This window comes from Phasianus colchicus, chromosome 24 (genome assembly GCF_987193195.1).
Source record: "Phasianus colchicus chromosome 24, bPhaCol1.hap1.1, whole genome shotgun sequence".
NCBI lineage: Eukaryota > Metazoa > Chordata > Aves > Galliformes > Phasianidae > Phasianus > Phasianus colchicus.
The window spans coordinates 464,853-483,847 of record NC_143459.1 but is presented as its reverse complement, the minus strand read 5'-3'; the positions used below and the strand labels follow the sequence as shown (position 1 = coordinate 483,847).

The 18,995-nt window shown below is 52.2% G+C and overlaps 2 protein-coding genes across 36 annotated transcripts in view; one reads left to right on the top strand and one right to left on the bottom strand.

Moving 5' to 3' along the window:
• Positions 1 to 1,582: 1,582 nt before the first annotated feature.
• Positions 1,583 to 11,698, bottom strand: LOC116243118 (uncharacterized). 11 transcript variants are annotated; one of them, XM_090124180.1, is made up of 12 exons: positions 10,212 to 10,341; positions 9,440 to 9,697; positions 8,351 to 8,596; positions 6,516 to 6,677; positions 5,753 to 5,830; positions 5,353 to 5,412; positions 4,944 to 5,012; positions 4,732 to 4,803; positions 4,539 to 4,640; positions 3,719 to 3,823; positions 2,854 to 3,001; positions 1,584 to 2,668 (listed from the first exon to the last, which is right to left on the bottom strand). In XM_090124180.1, exons 4-12 carry the CDS (start codon positions 6,625 to 6,627, stop codon positions 2,614 to 2,616), a joined length of 801 nt encoding a protein of 266 aa, XP_089980306.1. In that variant the 5' UTR covers positions 6,628 to 6,677; positions 8,351 to 8,596; positions 9,440 to 9,697; positions 10,212 to 10,341; the 3' UTR covers positions 1,584 to 2,613. The 11 variants fall into 11 exon arrangements, with proteins under 11 accessions (XP_089980305.1, XP_089980306.1, XP_089980308.1 ...); XM_090124182.1 differs by lacking the exon at positions 10,212 to 10,341 and adding an exon at positions 10,145 to 10,161; XM_090124183.1 differs by lacking the exon at positions 9,440 to 9,697 and having other exon boundaries at positions 10,212 to 10,344.
• A 204-nt stretch (positions 11,699 to 11,902) lies between these two features.
• LOC149915084 (uncharacterized) overlaps positions 11,903 to 18,995 on the top strand; it is a 32,588-nt gene continuing 25,495 nt past the window's right edge. For 6 of the 25 annotated variants that reach the window (XR_016459787.1, XR_016459785.1, XR_016459784.1 and 3 more), the window contains exons 1-5: positions 12,514 to 12,672; positions 13,211 to 13,304; positions 14,958 to 15,071; positions 16,004 to 16,042; positions 16,129 to 18,006. The gene's annotated coding sequence lies outside the window, so the exon portion shown is untranslated. The other 19 variants (XM_090124157.1, XM_090124156.1, XM_090124154.1 and 16 more) reach the window with 18 other exon arrangements.

The following is an 18,995-nucleotide window of genomic DNA, read 5'->3' as shown; positions in this document are numbered from 1 at the left end:
CGTCTGGGAAGCTGGTCACCCATCAGGGCAAGTGAGGCTGTTCCAGAGATATCCCTTAATTCCTTGAAGAATAATTCATTGGTATCATTGTCCTAGCCGGGTGGCTTATACTAGACTCCCACACTGACATCCACTTGTCCCTTAATCCAGACCCAGAGTGTCTCAACCGTGTCACTGCCAACTATAAGCTCCGTCCAGCCCAGCCCACCGCTACATACAGCAACGCCACTCCATCTCACCTGTCCTGCTCATCTGTCCTGGAGGGCCCAGAGCCATCCATCACACACAGCACACCAGTCACAGGACCCTTCCCACCACGCCTCATTTATTCTGCTGCTGATGTAGCTCGGGAGCCAAGCTAACCCTTCCAGCTCCTCTTGCTTATACCTCAAGCTGTGTATATTTCTGTAGAAACACGGGAAAAGAGCTTCGGTGTACACAGCTCCAAGTGGAGCAGCCAGCTATCTTGGCAGCACGCAGTGCCTCAAACTTTGGATGCCAATGTGAAAAACCAATAATGCTTAACAACCCTGCACATGGAGATCCGTAGGGCTGCTTGTTACCCTGAGAGCTCTGTCTGCATGGCTGAGTTGGTCCCAGTTTGTGCAAAGGTGGCATGGGACAGAGGGCATTGCTTTTGCCACTTGGATACAGCTGCTGGCTGAACTGGCCAAGACAGAGCCCACCCTGCGCGCCTTCCCATGTGCACATCCACCCCGAGAATGGAAGTCCTCCTTCTCTGTGTACCCCATTCCACCGCAACGAGGAAAGTAAACCATTTTGGCACCTGAAATGCTTCTGCTCCTGCAGCTTGGGCACTGCAGTCACAGCTCTGCAAGGGGTGACGTCCGCAACAGAAGGACTTTCCCCAAAGCAGAGGGAAAACAGGGAAATTCAGGAAGAGAGGAAAAAGAAGTCGCTTTCTAACTCGTGATGCAACTAGACATGGTGTGTGTCACAACACGAGGGGGCGCTCAGCAATTGCAATGATTTTGCAGAGGGAAGGAGAGAGGGAAGACCTTCCTCTCAATGCTGCAACGCCCCGAGGAGATGAGAAAATCAGGCAAAACTGCAAAACGGAGAACACCTTTCGGGGGACCCTAAAGGAAACGGGGAGACATATGGCAGATGCAGCGGGACAGGACGTAAGTGGATGCAGTTTAAAAACAAATCACCCCAGCTCTTGCTTGGGCTGTTGCCCTTTGTTGCTGGGCATCCTGGGGATCCCAAACCTGCCAGCTGCTGGCTCTCCACCATACATCCTCCCTTGGAGCCAAGCACGCCTTTCCCAGCAGCAAGCAGCAGGCTGGAGTCAGCACCAAGAACAAAACCTCCTTGCACCTCTCCCTGTCCTTCTTCCACACGCTGTCTCTTAGTTTCAGAAAGCAGGGCCAGACCCCAGTGAAACAAAAGCTCTGGGACAAAACTGCTGCTTTATTCTCCTCCTCCCCTTTCCTCGTCTACACCCCACAGAAAGGCCATCTGCCAAGCAAGGGGTGCAATTATCAGGTGTACGAGGGGCAGAGCAAACCAAGCTTAACTTCAAGGCTTGTTTCTTCCACATTACTGCCCCGACGTCTGATACAATCATATAATCATGGAATCATATAAAGGCCTGGGTTGAAAAGGACCACAGTGCTCATCTACTTTCAACCCGCCTGCTACTTGTAGGGTCACCAACCAGGCTACCACTAGCCCAGGCTGCCCAGAGCCACCTCCAGCCTGGCCTTGAATGCTTCTGGGGATGGGGCATCCACAACCTCCTTGGGCAGCCTGCTCCAGTGCTCCACCACCCTCTGTGTGAAAAAACTTCCTCCTAATATCTAGCCTAATCCTCCCCTGTCTCGGTCTAAAACCACTCCTCCATGTCCTATCACTATCCACCCTCGTAAACAGCCGTTTATCCAAGAAAAAGAACAGCGTAGGGTTTTTTGTTTGTTTGATTGTTTTATTGTGGGTGTTTAATTGGATTTGGTTTTGGTTTTGGTTTGAAGGAGCTCATCCACATCCTGCACACGCTCCACCGGAACATCGAGTGGAGCAGGGGCTGGTCTTGCAGACGGAGTAATGCAGGAATTCTGTCAGGAACTTGAGGTGTATCTAGTTCATCATCTGAAACCTCTGCAACCAGACTGGAAGGGACCAGTCCTCCCGTGCCATCTGTCAGCTCTCCCTGAACCAGCCATCCTCATCCACATCTCCAAAGACGTTAACGTATTGTCCGGTGCTCGGAGGAAGCTCGCTTTCTGGGTCCTCATCAGGACCCTCAACAGGGTTGTAGCTATGGCGAGCTAAGAATCTTCAAATTATTGGTGACACTTGTCCTGGAGAGTGCAGGATGAAGGACAAAAGCTCTGCTGCTGATTCTCCGCTCTCACTTTCAGGGCCGTCCGCTGACAGAAAGCAGCACTCAGGACTGTTCCCGTGGACCTCTTTCGCGGCTCTGAGTTCACGCTCCAGGCCTTCCAGATGACTTTGAAGACCTTTGGCCTCTTGGATGGCAGAATGGAATGGACCGGAACTATTGCTGAGATTCTTGTTTGATGGGGCAAGAGTCTCTTTTGTTGCCTCTCCCAGCTCCATTCTGCCCTCACCTCCGGTTGGAACTCGCTCCTAGTTGGTCTCAGGATGAGCTGGTTCTGCTGCTTTCTCTTCTCTCTTGCACACTCTGTGAGAAGGAGTTTCAGAAAGCACTACTCACTGACAGGAAATAAGCGGAAACTTGAAAGACTTGGCAACGTAAGTCCTGGCAGTGTACTGCCAGCAGCTGATTTGGCCGTCCAGGATCCTGGCACTACAAATGCTTCGTTGCCAAATGCAGCAATCAGGTGTTTTGGGGAAAAGCCAACTCACGGGTATTTTTTGCACATCCATATCACAGCACCACAGGCCAGCACCAGCGCAGACAGCAGCACAGCTGAGAACATCACCATGGCTGCGATGTGGCGCTTCCGCACAGATTTGTGAACAGCAGCCTCTGTGCTTTTCCCGGCATTCATCCCTGGAAGAAACGAGACAATGTCCCACGTTACCTTCACCTGCGCTACAGATGATCTCTCAGTGTGCTTCACGGACCCAAGAGAGCTTCACTAGCGGGTGCCTCTGCCTCTGGTGCCTAAGCACCAGGGGACAAGTAGGATCGCTTCCACCTCTCGTTGGGTAGGGAGAGGCTGCACAGGCACTACCCGTGTCTTCCTCTGGGCCGAGGGCTGTGCCCTGGGATCTGCGCTTTGTCTGTGGGGAGCACTGCAGAGCAGAATCCCTCACGCTTTCCCCAGCGCGCGTGTCCTGAGCTCTCCCGCAGGACACCCCCCGGGCTCAAGGTCGGGCGGCAGCCAGCGCAGGGCACAGCCGGAGCCAGCCCAGGGGAGAAACACTCCTGCAGGCTCCTGCCACACAGGACCCCGCTCATCGCCCTCGGGTGGCTTTGTTGCAAAAGGGCAAAGCTCACAACTCTCTGGGAACTGCGAGTGGTGGGAGCTGAGCAGCGTCACAGAGGTCTGCAAGTACCTTCTCTGGCACGCCGCTGGAACAACTCTCCACACCCCACTGAGGCCAGCCATTTTCAGAGAGCCATCCCTGGCTTCTTTTACACGTGCTCTGTGCTCACACGCCCAGGTTTGGCTGCTGACCTGGTGTGCAAGGGCAGGCAGCAAGAGCCTGCAGGCACACAGCGACTCTGGTTAGTGACGCTGGATGAGCGCGGGACAGAAATTACCTGGCATGCCAGTTGTTGGCGGTGCCTGCGTTCCACTGTCCGAGACCGGCAGTGTGGGATGGCTGCCTTCCTGCAGTGCATCCTGCTCAGTTTCTTGGTCAGTTCCTTTAGAAGGAAAGCAGGACAGTAAGCTTGGACGTGATGTGCTCTCATCGGGAACTGAGCTACTCCAATCCCGAGCTCAGGCAAAGTCTGCTGGTCCCAGCCCCCCGCATCCACTGTCACCCCCTCCGTTGCCCAAGGGCATTTGGGCCCTCCCAGGAACTGGAGGGTGCCGACCCTCTCATGCCTCCTCAGGAATCAGCTCCTACGCAAGGCCCTCACACCCTGTGCTGTGAGCGTCACCACCTATCACATTCCACCCACCACAGCCAGCTATCTGCAGGCTGAAATTCAAGCTCCAGCACAAGCACCTTCAGAATCAGCGTCTCCAGCTCATTTCCAGCATTAGCAAAGGCAGCCATCCCTGATCGGGATGCTCCTCCTGCCTTCAACTTGCTCAGCTGCACAGAGGGCTTTGTATGAACAGAAGCACGGCACTCGCCATCTGTGTGCCATCTGGGTGCCAGCGTCTGCACAAAGCAGCTCTGACAAGTAATGGTCGTGCTGGGGGAGCAGCTGCCGCTGGGTCTCGGCTGGATGCAGAGTGGCAGCAGACCATCTCTGGTGCTCGACAGTGCCTGCAAGGCGTTACATGGAACACCACCGCAGCATGGCTCTGCGCGATCCCTTCCTGCTGTGCAGGCTACGGCTTGTCCACACATGAACGTCAGACCTCAGCTTCACAGGTCTCACGGTGAACACACTGACGTATACCTACCACGCGCTGCCTTCTCCATTTCCTTCAGCAGATCCTTTAGGAGACGGGATGAGCCCGGGGAGTATCTTCCTCTTCTGGGTTCATCCTTTCCTCTTTCCGGACCTGTACAGAATGTACGAAGTCAAATATCACGTGCATGAAGTTTTGGAGACCAGCGGTGAGTCAGCGGAGTCAGTAAAGACAAACTACTCACCGCTGGGATTCCAGCTGGGCTCCAGCGCGGGAGGAAACGAACGACCGGGCAAAGACATCCATGGGGGCACTTCTGCAACCAGAGACCCGTGAAAAGTTTCACTCATACACTACAGCATCACTGAGTAGCAGAGCATATGGGGGATCGTGCCATGAAACGGCACTGAAATGGGCAATGAAAGCTCTCGCAGGAATTACAAAGCCATGACTTACCCATGCCATCCTCCAGAGTTTCGGGCCCAGAGCTCAGAGCGGATCCTGGATCGCCTGCTCCAGTCACGTCTGCAAACAAACGCAGGACAGAACAACTCCCATTAAACATCCTTCCAGGCAGAATGACACAGGATGCAATTAATGCCGGGAATTCCTTAGCAACACTATTCTCTCCCTTCCGCACAGGAGCACCTTGGAAACAGTTCCTGGCTGCCTGCAGGAGCACCACCGTCATACACAACTAACCCCGTGCAGAACTGCCCAGAGGAACGCCCTCCTGGAGCTCACCCCAGCTCTAACCTCAACCGCACGGACTGGATTAAACCAAGGCTTCGGTACGCTACTGCCTTGCTGAACTATCCCAGCCAAATATCATCTAATAGCAAGGAAATGAAACCTGGTGACTTACCTCCAGCATCCCCCTCAGATTCGTAGACAGGATCCTCTTCTGTTGATTCACCAGCAGGGCCTGCAGGCACAAGTGTGATCAGACACAGGTGAGGAGAGCTTCCAGCACGTGTGGGGGCCTCCTTTTCCCTGAGTGACCTGTAGGCTCTGGCGGTGGGCCAGGGAATGCCACGGCCCAAATACAAAGCTCTGGGCTCTCTCAGCTGAGGAGGGGCAGCGGTAACCTTCCCACTGAAATGTGGCAGCTCTCCAAGTAAAGAAATACTCACAGCTCCACTGTGCATGCCCTTCAAGGCACAAACAGGCTCGGAAGATCTTGAGAGGATCTTAAGTAAAACTGCACCCAAGTAAACTAGGAGAGCGTGAACGTTTCTGCCTCCAAGTTAACAGACACAACTTACCTCTGGGTTGCCCCACAGGCACAGCCACAAAATCCGGACCCAAACGATCATTTGCAAAGGGAGCACCAAGCGCATCATCTAGAATCAAGAACAGACGAGAGAAATTCCCATTGCATGGTGTGATCTCCTTCTCCCTCAGTCACTGGATGTGGGTCGTGGAACGGCACGGGAGAAGGACTCAGGTCTCCAAAGTTGCAGAGTGGCCAGGATTGACCTGTAGGCTGGCACTGGCAGCGTACACAGTACTCTCCCCAAGCCGTGTGCCACATCCCTCACGGACCGCAGGGAAGAAGATGCAGCCCCCCGGGGCTTTCTTCCTGGGAGGCCGCTAATGACCAGGAAGGTCACGCTGAAGCACTGGAGGAAAGCACGCCTGTCTCCTCCTCTGGGCTGTGGGCCGGGGCTCCGTGCTGGAAACTGGCATTCATCTATGGTACCAGGAGTACCGCGAGCCTGGAGCAGAAATGCTCACGCTTTTCCCAGCACACATCGTCTGAGCTCTCCCCAGGACATCTCCCAGGATGAAGGCTGTGCTCCAGCCAGCAAGCAGCAGAGCCACAGCCCGGCATGGCTGGAGCCGGCTCAGGGGAGCAGCGCTGCCACAGGCTCCGCTCGGCTCCTGCGGTGCTGCCCATCACCCCCTGCCCAACACCACCCCCGTGGAAGGCAGGCCCCAGGGAAGTGTGGCACAGGGCCGTGGGGACGCAGCCTGACTTCTTGCCGCCAGTGCTGCTCAGTTTGGGTCCCATTTCTGCCCACCCACCTGCTCCCGGTGCTCGCCACGGAGCAGCACAGGTCTCCCGGAAACACATGGCCATCAGTAGGAGGAAGAGGACAAGGCGGGCAGGGGCCATGGCCCCCCACACTCGCACCATGCTTCCAACACCACCGCTGCAGCCACAGTGAGTGTCGCACAGAGCGAAGCCTGCGGCACAGCACAGCACAGTCAGAGGACGGGGCATTGTGACCTCACGGCTCCGAGATTCCGGGTGGCGGCTCCCCGCGGGCTGCCGCTCTTGTGATGCACTGCACCAGGGTGCTTACGTCATGGAAACGCAGACTCATAGAATGCCTTGGGTTGGAAGGGACAGTAAAGAGCTTAGAACCCCAGCCCCACTGCCGTGGGCAGGGATGCCACCCACGCGGTCATGCGGCCCAGAGCCCCATCCACCTCCAGGGATGGAGCAGCCACAGCTTCGCCTGGCAGACTTTCATAGTGCTTCAGCTACCCCAAGAGGGAAATATTTACAGCTCTGTGCTCCCACGACACCTCAGGCCATTGAGGACGAGATGCAATGTGGAAATGGGGTCTGGATCAAGGGCGCTATCGCACAGGCTATCCATGCATGCGAAACGTGCTGCAATTAAGCAAGCCGAGCAAAGAAAGCCTCTCCGGTATGGAGGGTGATGGCTGAAATACAAACATGGGGAAGCTGACCTTCCCACAAACCTGCCAAGTCAAGTGTCACCTGCTTACATTTTTGTTGATAGATCTCCAGTTTCATCTGCTTTCCTTCAGTTTGGCAGTACCTCGGCTAAGGACATCCCCTTTCCTGCACCAACTGTATTTCCCACGTAGCGTAGCGCGCTTCCAAGCCTGAATTTAATCGCAGAAATTGAAGGCTTGCTGGCTGGCACCTCCCATCCCCAAAGTCCCAGTGAACTCACCCACTGCTGGCAACTGGACGCTCGGTGGCGAGAGGACCATCACCTATAGGTAGGTCCCACCTGGCTCTCCAGAAACTGCTGCACTTTTGGATGCGGAGCAACAAACACAGCGTCCATACAACTCCGCCACTGCATCAGACCCTGCCACTCTCCCTACGACCAGGCAAAGTGCACAAGGCAAGCTGAACTGCTGAACCAGGCCCCACACAGGGCTTGTGCTTACGTATTTGTAATCAAAATACAGCATGCATTTTTTCATTCCTCTTGTCTAGTTACCTCGTGACAATAAGCCCTGTTTAGTGCTTATTTCTTATCTTTGTATTATTCCTTGAGTAATAGCTTCCAGCATGTGCACCCACGCAGAGAGGAGTTATTGAGTGAGGTGGTCAGAAGGGCAGCAGCTCCTGGCTGGCCACGTGCACGGGCTTCTCAGCCACATATGCCAGCGAGGTGTGGGCACAGCCGGTAGAACAGCTCCTGGTGGTAATTCTTGGTCACAGAGCACTGCAGTGCCCGGAACAAAGCCAGCAGCCCATCCCTACAGAGACCCCTGTCAGGTGGGGCTGGGGCTGCAGCAGCCCCGCCTCTTCCCAGTCTTAGCAAACGGCAAGTCAGTCCAACAGCTCTGCTTTGAGTAGAACCGGAATTTATCTCAGGCACGAGGTCCTGAAATCTGGAAAACCCCGATGTTTCCAGGTGCAGGTAGTACAGGCAAGCATAGACATCAGATGGCTTTGTACACCTCGTGACCTGCCCAACAGGAAAGGAAGCCACTGTGTGGCTAAACTGAGCCCATCAGGCAGTTGTAAGTTAGTTGAGTCCTCCTATGGAGTCCAAAGTGAGTGGAAGTTTGCTACAACACTTCACCTGTGGTGAAGGCAACTTAGTTTCAGCGAGTTTTGCCTTACTAATAATGGAAAAAAAACCCACCCAAACAATTACGATAGATGCTGCAAAAGAAAACGCCTCTTCATCTTTTGGATGGAAAGTCAACGACTGTGTGGAATTTCCCCTGGAAAGCTGCGGGGCCTTCTTCCACTGCAATCTCTCTGCTGTCTGACACAACGGGAGAGCTGCTGTGGCCTCGTGTCCGTGCCTGTGCCTCCTCCAGGGTGAGCAGCTTTGTGGGAGGAGAAGAAACCCACAGGGACTTGGGCCACAGTTAACAACTGCATCCTGTAAAGGAAAACCACAGATAAGAGCGAGAATCAGCAAGCAGCAGCACGGCCATCACCTCTCTGGGGGTGGTGCTGTGTTTTTCTAAGACTTGGTTATCCTAGTCTCTGGAGGATGATGTCAAAATAACCACTTTGTCACAGGCACGTTTATGGCAAAGGACATACTCATAATTGAGAGCAGCTTACTGTATTTAAGCAAGCAACCAAAACTCCTAAAAAGTGAGCCAGGCTTCGGGCCAAATGGTACACAGACATCCAACTAGACCAACTTGGGATGGCTTAAAGCAGGCTGGGGAATGCTGTCCCCTCTTGAAGGCTGGCCCAGGTTGAGACGCTGTGCTCAGAGGGGCTGCCTTGCCACAGCAGTATTGCCAAGCTTAGCTGATACACTGTGACATTCCCCGACCCTTCTGCTTGTGGGGAAGCAGACAACGTGAACGTCTGAATCATTAAACAACGAGCCAACGTGATATGCTCCATTCTACAGCCTGGATCATCTTATGGCTCAGGTGCTTTGCATGTCGATCTTCCCCTGGTAGAGCTCAGCCTGCTGTGGGCTGTTCCTGTTCAACCAAGTTAACCCCTGCATCCTGCTGACATAAGAACTGCCTTCCAGTAGGAACAAAAGCTGGACTTACAGCAACTGTGCTATCCAAAGAAGAGCAACGCTCGTATCAAATGGGAAGCAGCAAATATTCTGGAAAAGCAGCTATCTCTACTCCACCAGTGGCAATAACTGCAGTGACTGTGCAAATTTCATGGGAAGGTCGGGGTATCAAAGTAGATGGAACAAACTCAGCGCTCCTTCGGAATAATAATTGCTTGTGCTCTTCACACTTACTCATCTAACATGCAGAGGAAACTTTCTTCCTGGTGCAGGCCCGTTTCTTTCCACTGGACCAGGTGCGCTTCCGGTCTTAGCAGTTACTCAAGGAAAGCTGTAGGTTCCAGGGCTGGGCACAAACACGTTGCAGTTATTTCCTCACTCTTAGCACCTAAGCTCAACTCTGCAGTGCAGGCGGAGAACTGGGCAACAGCTGCAGGGCCCGTGCAGTCTTTGCCATGCAGCTGGACAGCCCTGCTGATTAACCTATAGACGCTGCGCAGAAGAAACAACCAGGAAAGCAGCTGTCAGAGTATCTCACATTAAGTGCAAGACTCTGTTTCTCAGCATCAACGCTAATGAATACCAAGAGCTTTCTTTAAATCTGCTGCTTGCTATTTGTCTTCTAAGATGCTTGTAAGGATCAACGGATCATGCATTGTGTCGTACTGCAAGATAGCTCAAGTGCAAAAGCACACAGAAGCACTGAAGAAAGTGATTTTAGAAAGAAAAGAGAGAGTAGGGGGACGGATTTAAGTTACTCTGTACAGCCTGTCAATGTGAGGATCTAACAGCAGCAGCCAAACTTTCAGCCACACTTTCATGTGTTCTCGTAGAGCATCCCTGGCTTCCCGGAAAGATACTGGTAGCCACATTTGCCATATTCTTATATCAGCCCAGAAGTCTGTTGTCTCCTCGACAGTAGAAGCATATGTCAAGTACCTTGGGGGAGATCTGAACTTGATCAAGGTGTCTGATCAAGCTAAAGCTAATGGAGGAAGACACTCACTCGCTCTATCTCCAATGAGCGGGCTGGATTTGGAGCGGAAGAGGACATCTGAGCGGTTCAAGATGAATTCCACAACGGCTGACTGCATCTGCACCTCCCCGAAGGCAGCTCTTCCGCTGACGCACGCAGACTCACTCTGCTGTGATCTGAAGAAAAAACAGAGGAAGTAAAGCTGCCAACAGGCAGAAGACTGGGAAGGCACCTCTGGCTGTGCAAAATGTGTTGATTTTGGAGGGGACGGTTTACAAAGGCTGCGTGTGTTTATTTTGAGGTTTCTTTTCAACCCTGTTTACAAGATGTCAAGCATGAGCCCACTCTGGTGCATGTCAGCGTGTCCCTGATTCAATTCTGAATGACACTGGCCCAACACATACCGACTTCCTTTGGAGCCCAGCACGCCTTTGGCGTCTCTGAAAATGATGCGGGGCCCACTCCTCCCTGCTGAAATACACGGCCACCTCTGTAAAAGGTACGGGCTCCTGCAAGTGCTCCTTGCCGGGAACAGCCAAGGCCCAGGGAAGCAGCTTGGAGAGGAGAGAAACTCCCGTCCCTGCGGCTTCTTTGTTCCCAGCACACAGACGATGGCTGAGGACACCTCACTCTCACCCTGCACTCCCATCTCTTGCTCCTTGCCCTCTCCTGGCTGCTTCCCCAAGCCCCTGCCTGAGATCGACATGCTGTGGCCAGTTGCTGCTCTGCTGCAGGCAGATGTTAAACTGCTGGGACAAGAGGAACAAAAGGCAGGAGAGGTGTGAGGGAATGCAGCAATCCCTGCCAAACCCTCACCAGCCCACCTGCAGGGCACTGCCTAGGGGTAAAAGCCAGCTGGGACTCAGACCAGCAGCACTGCTCTTACCAGGCTTCCTTCCCAGCAAAGCCAGTATGATGGTGCGCTCCCTTCTCTCCCTTTCTTTCTTCCTTTCTCCCACCTTCCTCCCTCAGCCTGGCACAGGAAGACAGTGAGCAACACTCCTGGCTAAATCAGGTTAGCGATCACAAAACCGTCTCAATCTGGGACGCTGAAAGAACTCACAGCAGACCTCTGGCTCAACAGCTGAGGGCCAATTGAGCATGTGCCTAAAAACAAAGCACAGCAATGGGTCAATCATCTTACCACCAAAATAGAGAGCAGCACAAGCACCTCTTAAGCTCTCCTGCACAGCAGCAGGCTGCAGGACAAGCTCTGTTCTTGAGCAGGGATGCCTCGAGGTCACACCTGCACAGAGATCCTTTGCTTTGTCAGCTTCACTAAGGTTATATCTTTGATTGTGCACGTAGGATCCCTTAGTCACAAACTCCTGAACGCATCTGGGACTAGGAGTGGATCCAGCTGTGCTGAGGAACCTTACCTCTGTGGTTTGAAGAGTTCAGACAGCAATGGGGCTTGCTCTGATCCTCATGACACAGCAGGAGAGCGTCCTGTAGGTGTGTGTGTAACCCCGTCCTCAAGAGAAAAACCCAGCGAGGCCACGGGCTGCTCCGTCTCCAGCATCGCATCCCGGTAGGACGTAAATAATTTTCACCTCATTGACTCAGAGCTTCCCCTTTAAACTGAAATTGGTCGGGTCTGCCGTACGGAGCTCCAAAAGGACTCAAACATTCTTTAGATCTTGATTTCACCCTCATCCTCGTTGCCTGGTACCAGTGTAAGTTCTCCTCCTGCTGAATTCCAGCCACGCGCTGTTTATCAGGCGATTTCCACGTGCCCACTTGCGCTCAATAGGCTGTGTGTAATTCCCAGCTAATGCCCACGGTGTGACCGAGCTGCCGCAGCACTCGCAGCACTGAGCGCCCTTTGTCCAACGGAATCGCAACAGGTGCCCGAAGCCAGGTACGATTTCATTTCACAGTGCTCGTGTACTCGCCTTGTTTGTCCGACAGGGAAAAGCCGCCGGCCGAGCTGAAGCAGCGGCTGCCAGCAGCACGACGTTCCCCCAGGTCTGAGAAATACATTTGCCATCGCTTTGCCTTAACTGCATTTTTTTTTACACGAATTTTGGATCTCTGAATTTCAAGGACTCGCGACCTGCCTGCACGTGCGCAATATACGTAAATGAAGCATTTACCAAATACCGAATTAGAAGAGTTTAGACTGTTAGAAGCTCCGTCCATCCGCGCTGCAAGCGCGCCGCCTCCGCCCGGCAGCGTTCCCACAGCCAACATGGCTCCTCAACGGCTTCACCGCTCTTCAGCGCGCCTCCCCGCCGCTCTGAACTTGCCGTGCCCTTTCTCAAAATGGCGGCCGCCAGCTTCACCCCGCGGCCGCCCTGCCCAGGTGACGGCCGAGTCGCGCGGTCACGCGGCGGGCCGTGAGGGCGGAGCGGTGGCGGGCGGCGCGCCGGGCTTGTCCGCTCCTCCCGGCTGTGCCGTGCGGTCGGCTCCTGCGGGGTCCGGGGCCTCCCGCGGTCGGTGCCGCTTACGTACGGGGCGGTGCCGGAGGGCCGGGATCGGCGGCAGCGGGGTGGGCGGGGCCGGTGGGCGCGGGCGGGGAGGGAGAGCTGTGGGGGGTGGAGGAGGGAGTGGGAGGGGGGAGAGGTGGGGGTGGGGAGGGGAGAGCGAGCGTCCTCCGGACGGCGTTCTGTTTGGCAGTTCTTGTCCTTAGTCTGATTCCTCTCTCCTTTCCCTGGCCGAATTTCGGTGCCCCGTTACACGTCCTCCAGGGGGAGGTTGGAGCTGACGGGCAGCCGGCAGCTGTGGGCTGTGCGGGGTTCTCGTGGCGGTGATGCTGCAGTAACGTGTCGTCCGTGTTCCCTTCACTGAGATGTGCCACGTGTGCTCTGTGGCTGTGCTGAGGCTGCACAAAAGATACCACGGTCGGTGTCTGCAGACTCGTGAAGGAAATTTGCGTTCCGAAGGCGGTGCTCTCGTTCCCTTTCCTCCCCCCCCCCCCCCCCCCCCTCCGATGTAGAAATGCGTCTGCGATCGCTGTGAGCAAAATCTGAGAAGGAACTGCATTTCAATTCATGCTGCTTTTTTTTCTCTCTTCCCCCATATGTCAGCACGTGGACATTATCTGCTAACTATACTTTGAACGGCGATTATTTTTCTTATGATCCAAATGCTGCGAATTTCTCAGTGGTTGCTGAGATGAAGGTAATCATAAATACAGGTTTTGGCATTATTGTACCTAGGAATAGAAAGTGCCCAGTAGCTAATCACGTTCTGCTGCAAAAAAAGAAAGCATAGTCCCTTTTTAAAAAAGCAAGAGACAGAGTGCTTCCCCCCAAAAAAAGGGAAAAATCCCCAAACGTGTACGCTAAGTTAACACACTGAGAATGAACCACAGAATGGCCAGGATTGGAAGGGACGTCAAGGATCATGAAACTCCAACCCCCCTGCCACATGCAGGGCCACCAACCTCCTCATTTAATGCTAGACCAGGCTGCCCAGGGCCCCCTCCAGTCTGGTCTTGAACACTTCCAGGGACGGGGCATCCACAGCCTCTCTGGGCAGCTGTTCCAGCACCTCACCACTCTCTGTAAAGAATTTCCCCCTGATGTCCAACCTAAATCTCCCCTTCCTCAACTTCAAACCATTTCCCCTCGTCCTGCAGTTATCTACCCTTTCAAAGAGTTGATTCCCCTCCCCTCTGCAGGCTCCCTTTAGGTACTGAAATGCTGCAATGAGGTCACCCCGCAGCCTTCTTTTTTCCAGGCTGAACAAGCCCAGCTCCCTCAGCCTGTCTTCATAGGGGAGGTGCTCCAGTCCCCTGATCATCTTTGTGGCCCTCCTCTGGACCCTTTCCAACAGCTCCCTGTCTTTTTTGTACTGGGGGCTCCACACTTGGACGCAGTACTCCAGATGGGGCCTCACAAGAGCAGAGTAGGGGGGAACAATCACCTCCCTGTCCCTGCTGGCCACCCCTCTTTTGGTGGAGCCCAGGATAGCATTTGCCTTCCGAGCCACAGGGGCACACTGCTGGCTCATGTTAAGTTTTTCATCTGTCGAGACCCCCAGGTCCTTCTCCACCGGGCTGCTCTCAAGGACCGCTCTTTCCAGTCTGTAGGGATGCCTGGGATTCCTCCGGCCCAAGTGCCAAACTCTGCACTTTGCCGTGTTGAACCTCATCAGGTTCACCCAGCCCACCTTTCCAGCCTCTCGAGGTCCCTCTGAATGGCATCCCTTCCTTCAACCGTGTCGACCGCACCACTCAGCTTGGTGTCGTCAGCAAACTTGCTGAGGGTACACTTGAGTCCGCCGTCGATGTCATTGATAAAGATGTTAAAGAGCACCGGTCCCAAGACAGACCCCTGGGGGACGCCGCTCGTTACCGGCCTCCACCTGGACATAGAGCCATTGATGACCACCCTCTGTCTGCGGCCTTTCAACCAGTTTCTTATCCATCGAGTGGTCCACCCATCAAATCCACATCCCTCCGGTTTGGAGATAAGGATGTGGTGGGGGACCGTGTCAAAGGCCTTGCTCAAGTCCAGGCAAATGACATCGGTCGCCTTTCCCTTGTCCACCGATGCCGTCACTCCATCGTAAAAGGCCACCAGATTGGTCAAGCATGACCTTCCTCTGGTGCAGCCGTGCTGGCAGTCACGGATCACACGCCCTTTCCTCGTGCGATCATGATCATGAAGAGCGGCAGCTTTGCTCCTTCCCTTCGCTGCTCGTTTTGGTTTGAGGTACAGAGGAAAGGATGTGTGAGCCATGCTGGAGCGGTGTGCCTGCCTGCATAGTGTGGCAGTGAGCAATGCAGAGAATTTTATAACGTCTTTATAATGTCTGTCTCCTTCCTAGATGGCACTGTGTTCTCTGAGATGCGCTACGGAAATGATGAGAAGGACTTCTGAGGCTGTGAGCGGTGGCTGATGAGAGAAGCTAAAGAGAGGAACCTCAAAATTGAACTGATTGGTAAATCCAAGCCTTAGAGTTTATATGCTCTTTGTTCTAACAAACACGTCTGACCCTTAATTACTTTAACAGACCGATGTTTTTATGTCGCACTAGACAAGGTAGGGAAGCTCTAGGACTTGGTATGCTTGCACTGATGCTTCTCTCAGACTGTTTTTGCTTTTCTGTAGTAGCGTAACATCCTAGGCAGTGGCCTCCAGTAATCTTCTCATGTCAAACGATGTTAATGCTTAGACCTGATCACAGTGGTGAATATAAATGATTTATCGTTAGGGCTGCATTTCTGAATTTTCACTTCCGCAGTGAAGCTTCTCAAGTTACGGTTCCCATCCCACTGAGAAAGTCTGCCCTTCCTGTTGCAGTGTGGGAAGGTACATACAATGTCCATCTCTCCTGGAGTGTTTCCCTTCCTGTTGCTGACTGTTTCAGTCAGTGTCACTCTTGCACTCCGGTAACGCGTGGATGCTTGAGAAACGGACCTTGGAGGGGGTGGGGTGGGAGGTGTGTGTCCGACACGAGATTTTGCCTTGCTGTGCTTTTACAGTAGAATATAAGTTCTGTGTGTGAAGTATTTAAGTAATGTCTTGTTTCCGTGTTGTTACTGGCATTCTGTATGACCACGTCTTGAAGTGAAATTGTGGAGAAAAGCATTGTCTGCCAAGCTGTAGAGACAACGTTAATAGCATGTAACGTGTGACGAGGCCAGGCGTGGTAGAGAGCTCTCACAGCATGAGCGTTCTTTTCAGTAAGGCTGCAGGCTGTGGGCTGAAGGATGAGAGAAATAAGCACCTGTCTTGAATTTTCATACGGATTATTTCCCTGGAGGGCTGATAAAAAAGTTCAGTAATGATGGTGAAAGATTTATTTATGTGTATGCGCTACTACTTTGTATATCAACAGGTACTGACTTCTGTTTGCTTGTTGCTTTATAGATATGGAATGAAGGGGCATTTCATAGCAAATGGATGAAGGTATGTGTTTTCCGTCTTAAAAGTGAAATGTGCTTCTGAAGTTCCCTTGTTATCACATGTGCTTTGCTTGTCTGATTTTTCTCTAGAGAAGAGACCTTCATCCTGTGACTACTTCGTTTCCTGACTTCTCGTGGTAGCTGCCGGTATGAAGTGCTAACAGGAACACGGGATCCTTCGATTTTTTTTTTTTATCTGAAGCTTTTATTTTGAACTTTGTAAGTCAGTGTATGCTAAGGAGGGCATTTTAAAGGAAGCTGCCGTTGAACCGTATGAATTCATCTTCTTACTGGCTGGAAAGCGGCTTATTTTATGTCAGAGATCCAGAATTCCTTCCAATTCTCAAGTGAAGTTCCAGTGGATATGATGCCCTTTAAATATTGATGTACAGCTCCAGGTTTTCATTACATGGTCTGATTTACTTTTTCCATAAAGTAAGAGCTCTGTATTTTAACTGTGCAAAAGTCAGTACCTCATTTAGAACATGAGTTTGGAAAGAGACAGTCTTTCACATCAGGTAACGCTGTGCTGTCACTGTTTCCTTCCCTGCACACCCCTCTTCGGAAGCTCACTTCTCTTTGAGTTATGTTATGCTGAAGTGGAATCTTAATAGAAGTTCTACTGCATTCATTATTCATGTCCTTGTTGCTGCTTTGAGGCTAACAAGGAAATGCATTTCTTCTCAAAAGAAAGTAAGGGTTAAGCTGAGCGCGAAGAAAACTGCTGATTCTTTTTTTCCTCTCCATGCACAACTCTGCAGAAATTGGGTCCCTTCTGCTTAAAATCAGTCAGTCTGTGGCTATGAGAAAAGTTCTTTTAGTTTTTGTATGCTGTATAAGGTCACTTGTGTTACTTGTCCGTGGCAGCATCTGTAGCTCTTTCATTCAGTGATTAGTTTTAGCAGAATGACACCGAAAATGGTGTACAACAGTTAAATGTGACGTGACATTAGGACGTTAGGAGGGAAAAGCCCTTTGTAACTTAAAGTGTCTTTCACGAGGCTGGCATAGATAACGTTCTGCCTGCTCCTGAAAAGTGGGAGTGCTCTCCTCTGAAACACTTTATCCTCATTTATATGTAAGGGTGTGAGATACACTTGTAGTCTGTTAAACTCATTCTGGGTTTTGTCGCACGGCCGTCATGTTTTGCAGAGGTAGACTACATCTGATTACTGACTTCTGGATAGAAATGTGTACGATGTGCTCGTTACCTTTGTATTATCAGCAGTCTTCATTAGGGAGGAGGTCTTGTGAAGGAAAAGAGCTTTGCTTGTGTGTTGGTCACTGTCAGTGAATCGCTCTGCAGCTCTTGCAGCCCACCCAGCGTGCCTTTTGCAGCGGAGCTTGTTGTCAAGGTGTGCAAAAAGAGCCGAGTTGGGTGCTAAGCAGCTGCATGTTTCAATTGGGACCTTGTGCTGTATCTTGCTGTTGATAATAAATATTTAAAGCTTGGCCTAAGGCAGTACAAGACTGTGCTGCTTCTCCTTTAGCACGTTAAGGTTACTGTTACAGGTCACCAAGGGCAATATCAGAATGAAGCTTTGCTTTAGCAAGCTGTGGAGGTGGTGTGACGTACGTAGAGCTAGGTTTACTTATGCTGCTGTGTTCTAAAGAAATAATCTTGTACTCGTGCGAATGCTGTGGTATATTACAGATTGCTCTGTAATGCAAGCTTTTCTGTTCTACTGCTATTATTCCAAAGCAAGTGTGCTTTCACTTTCAGTTTGGAGGAGAGGAATTACTGCAGCTGTTTGTACTTCTAGGCTTTGAGTCTTCTTTTTGTGATAAGTGCTCTTCTTAATATATTGAGTCGGCCTCTCTATCCTGGGACAAAACCAGTGCCAAACGCCTGACAAACTCAGCAGGAACCGCAGGCTGTGGGAGACTGCAGTACCTTCAGCGATGGAGCAGTGCAGGATGTTGGGCTCGGATCCTAAAGCAAACCTGCGTGAGCGGAAACGTGAGCTCGTAAGTGTTGTGCACTGCTGATAGCTTTTAAAGTTGTGTGCGTAAGGACTGTCTAAGGTACTGTACAGCACATCCATCTGCTGTGTCAGGACAAGAGAGGAACTGCAGCTCTCTCCTCTGTCAGTCTGAACTCAGAAATGCTGAGATGTGAGGACAGCTAGGGGTGTACTGCTGCCACTTTGTCAAGTGCACAGGGTACCGCACACCAACAGTTCCCTGCCGAGACTCACCCGAGTCTCCACCGACCCCCACGGCAAGAATTAAATTCCCTTACCTTGGTCTGTGCACAGAGTTACCGGGTCTCCAGGGGTCAATACACGTGCCTACCTGCCCCGTGGCTTTCACAGAGCCCGGCCTTTATGGAACAGTCTCGGTTTCTTGTCGACCGTCCCGAGGAGTCACCCCACCATTCAGACAGGACCGCTGAAATCAGCGGGGTGCGCCTATCCTGTCCAGGGCAGTGGGGGAAATCCCCACAGGGCGATAATTACCCCGGACGAGCCCCCAGATTGTAGGAAATATCCAAATAATTTTCTAGGACGGTATCTCTGATAAAGCAGATTTGATTCGCAATTGCAATGGCGGGCCTCCTGCAAGCAGGAGAGCTCCCAGAAAACAGCGTTACATCTTTTATTCCCTATTCCCCGACGCTTATCTCCTTCTCCCCTGGTTCCTCATTGGCGGAGTACTTTAGGTTCACAATCTTCTCGACGCTTCACTAAACATGGAAACACTGGACAAACATAAGTTTTTGCTGCATAAGCGTAAATCTGTAGTTAATTAATTAACTTATTCCACACCTGATCATTATTTTGCGGATATCTGCTTGTCCTTCTTACCAAGATCAGCTCGGGAGAAAGACAGGGGAGTATCCTGGTGCCTGCCTGTCACACCCCAACCTTCTCACGGAGTGAGACAGTTCGGCCTTGTATAGAGGCCCTAATTTCTTTGATGCTTGCTGAATCTGGTTTTCTTTTGCCGGCAGTTTC

Coding starts and splice junctions, on each gene's coding strand:
- LOC116243118 (XM_090124177.1), bottom strand. CDS start 6,714: ATGCCCCGTCCTCTGACTGTGCTGTGCTGTGCCGCAGGCTTCGCTCTG. Junction 4,804..4,943: donor AACTCTGGAGGATGGCATGG/GTAAGTCATGGC, acceptor CTCTGGTTGCAG/AAGTGCCCCCATGGATGTCT. Junction 3,824..4,538: donor AATGGAGAAGGCAGCGCGTG/GTAGGTATACGT, acceptor TTCCTTCTAAAG/GAACTGACCAAGAAACTGAG.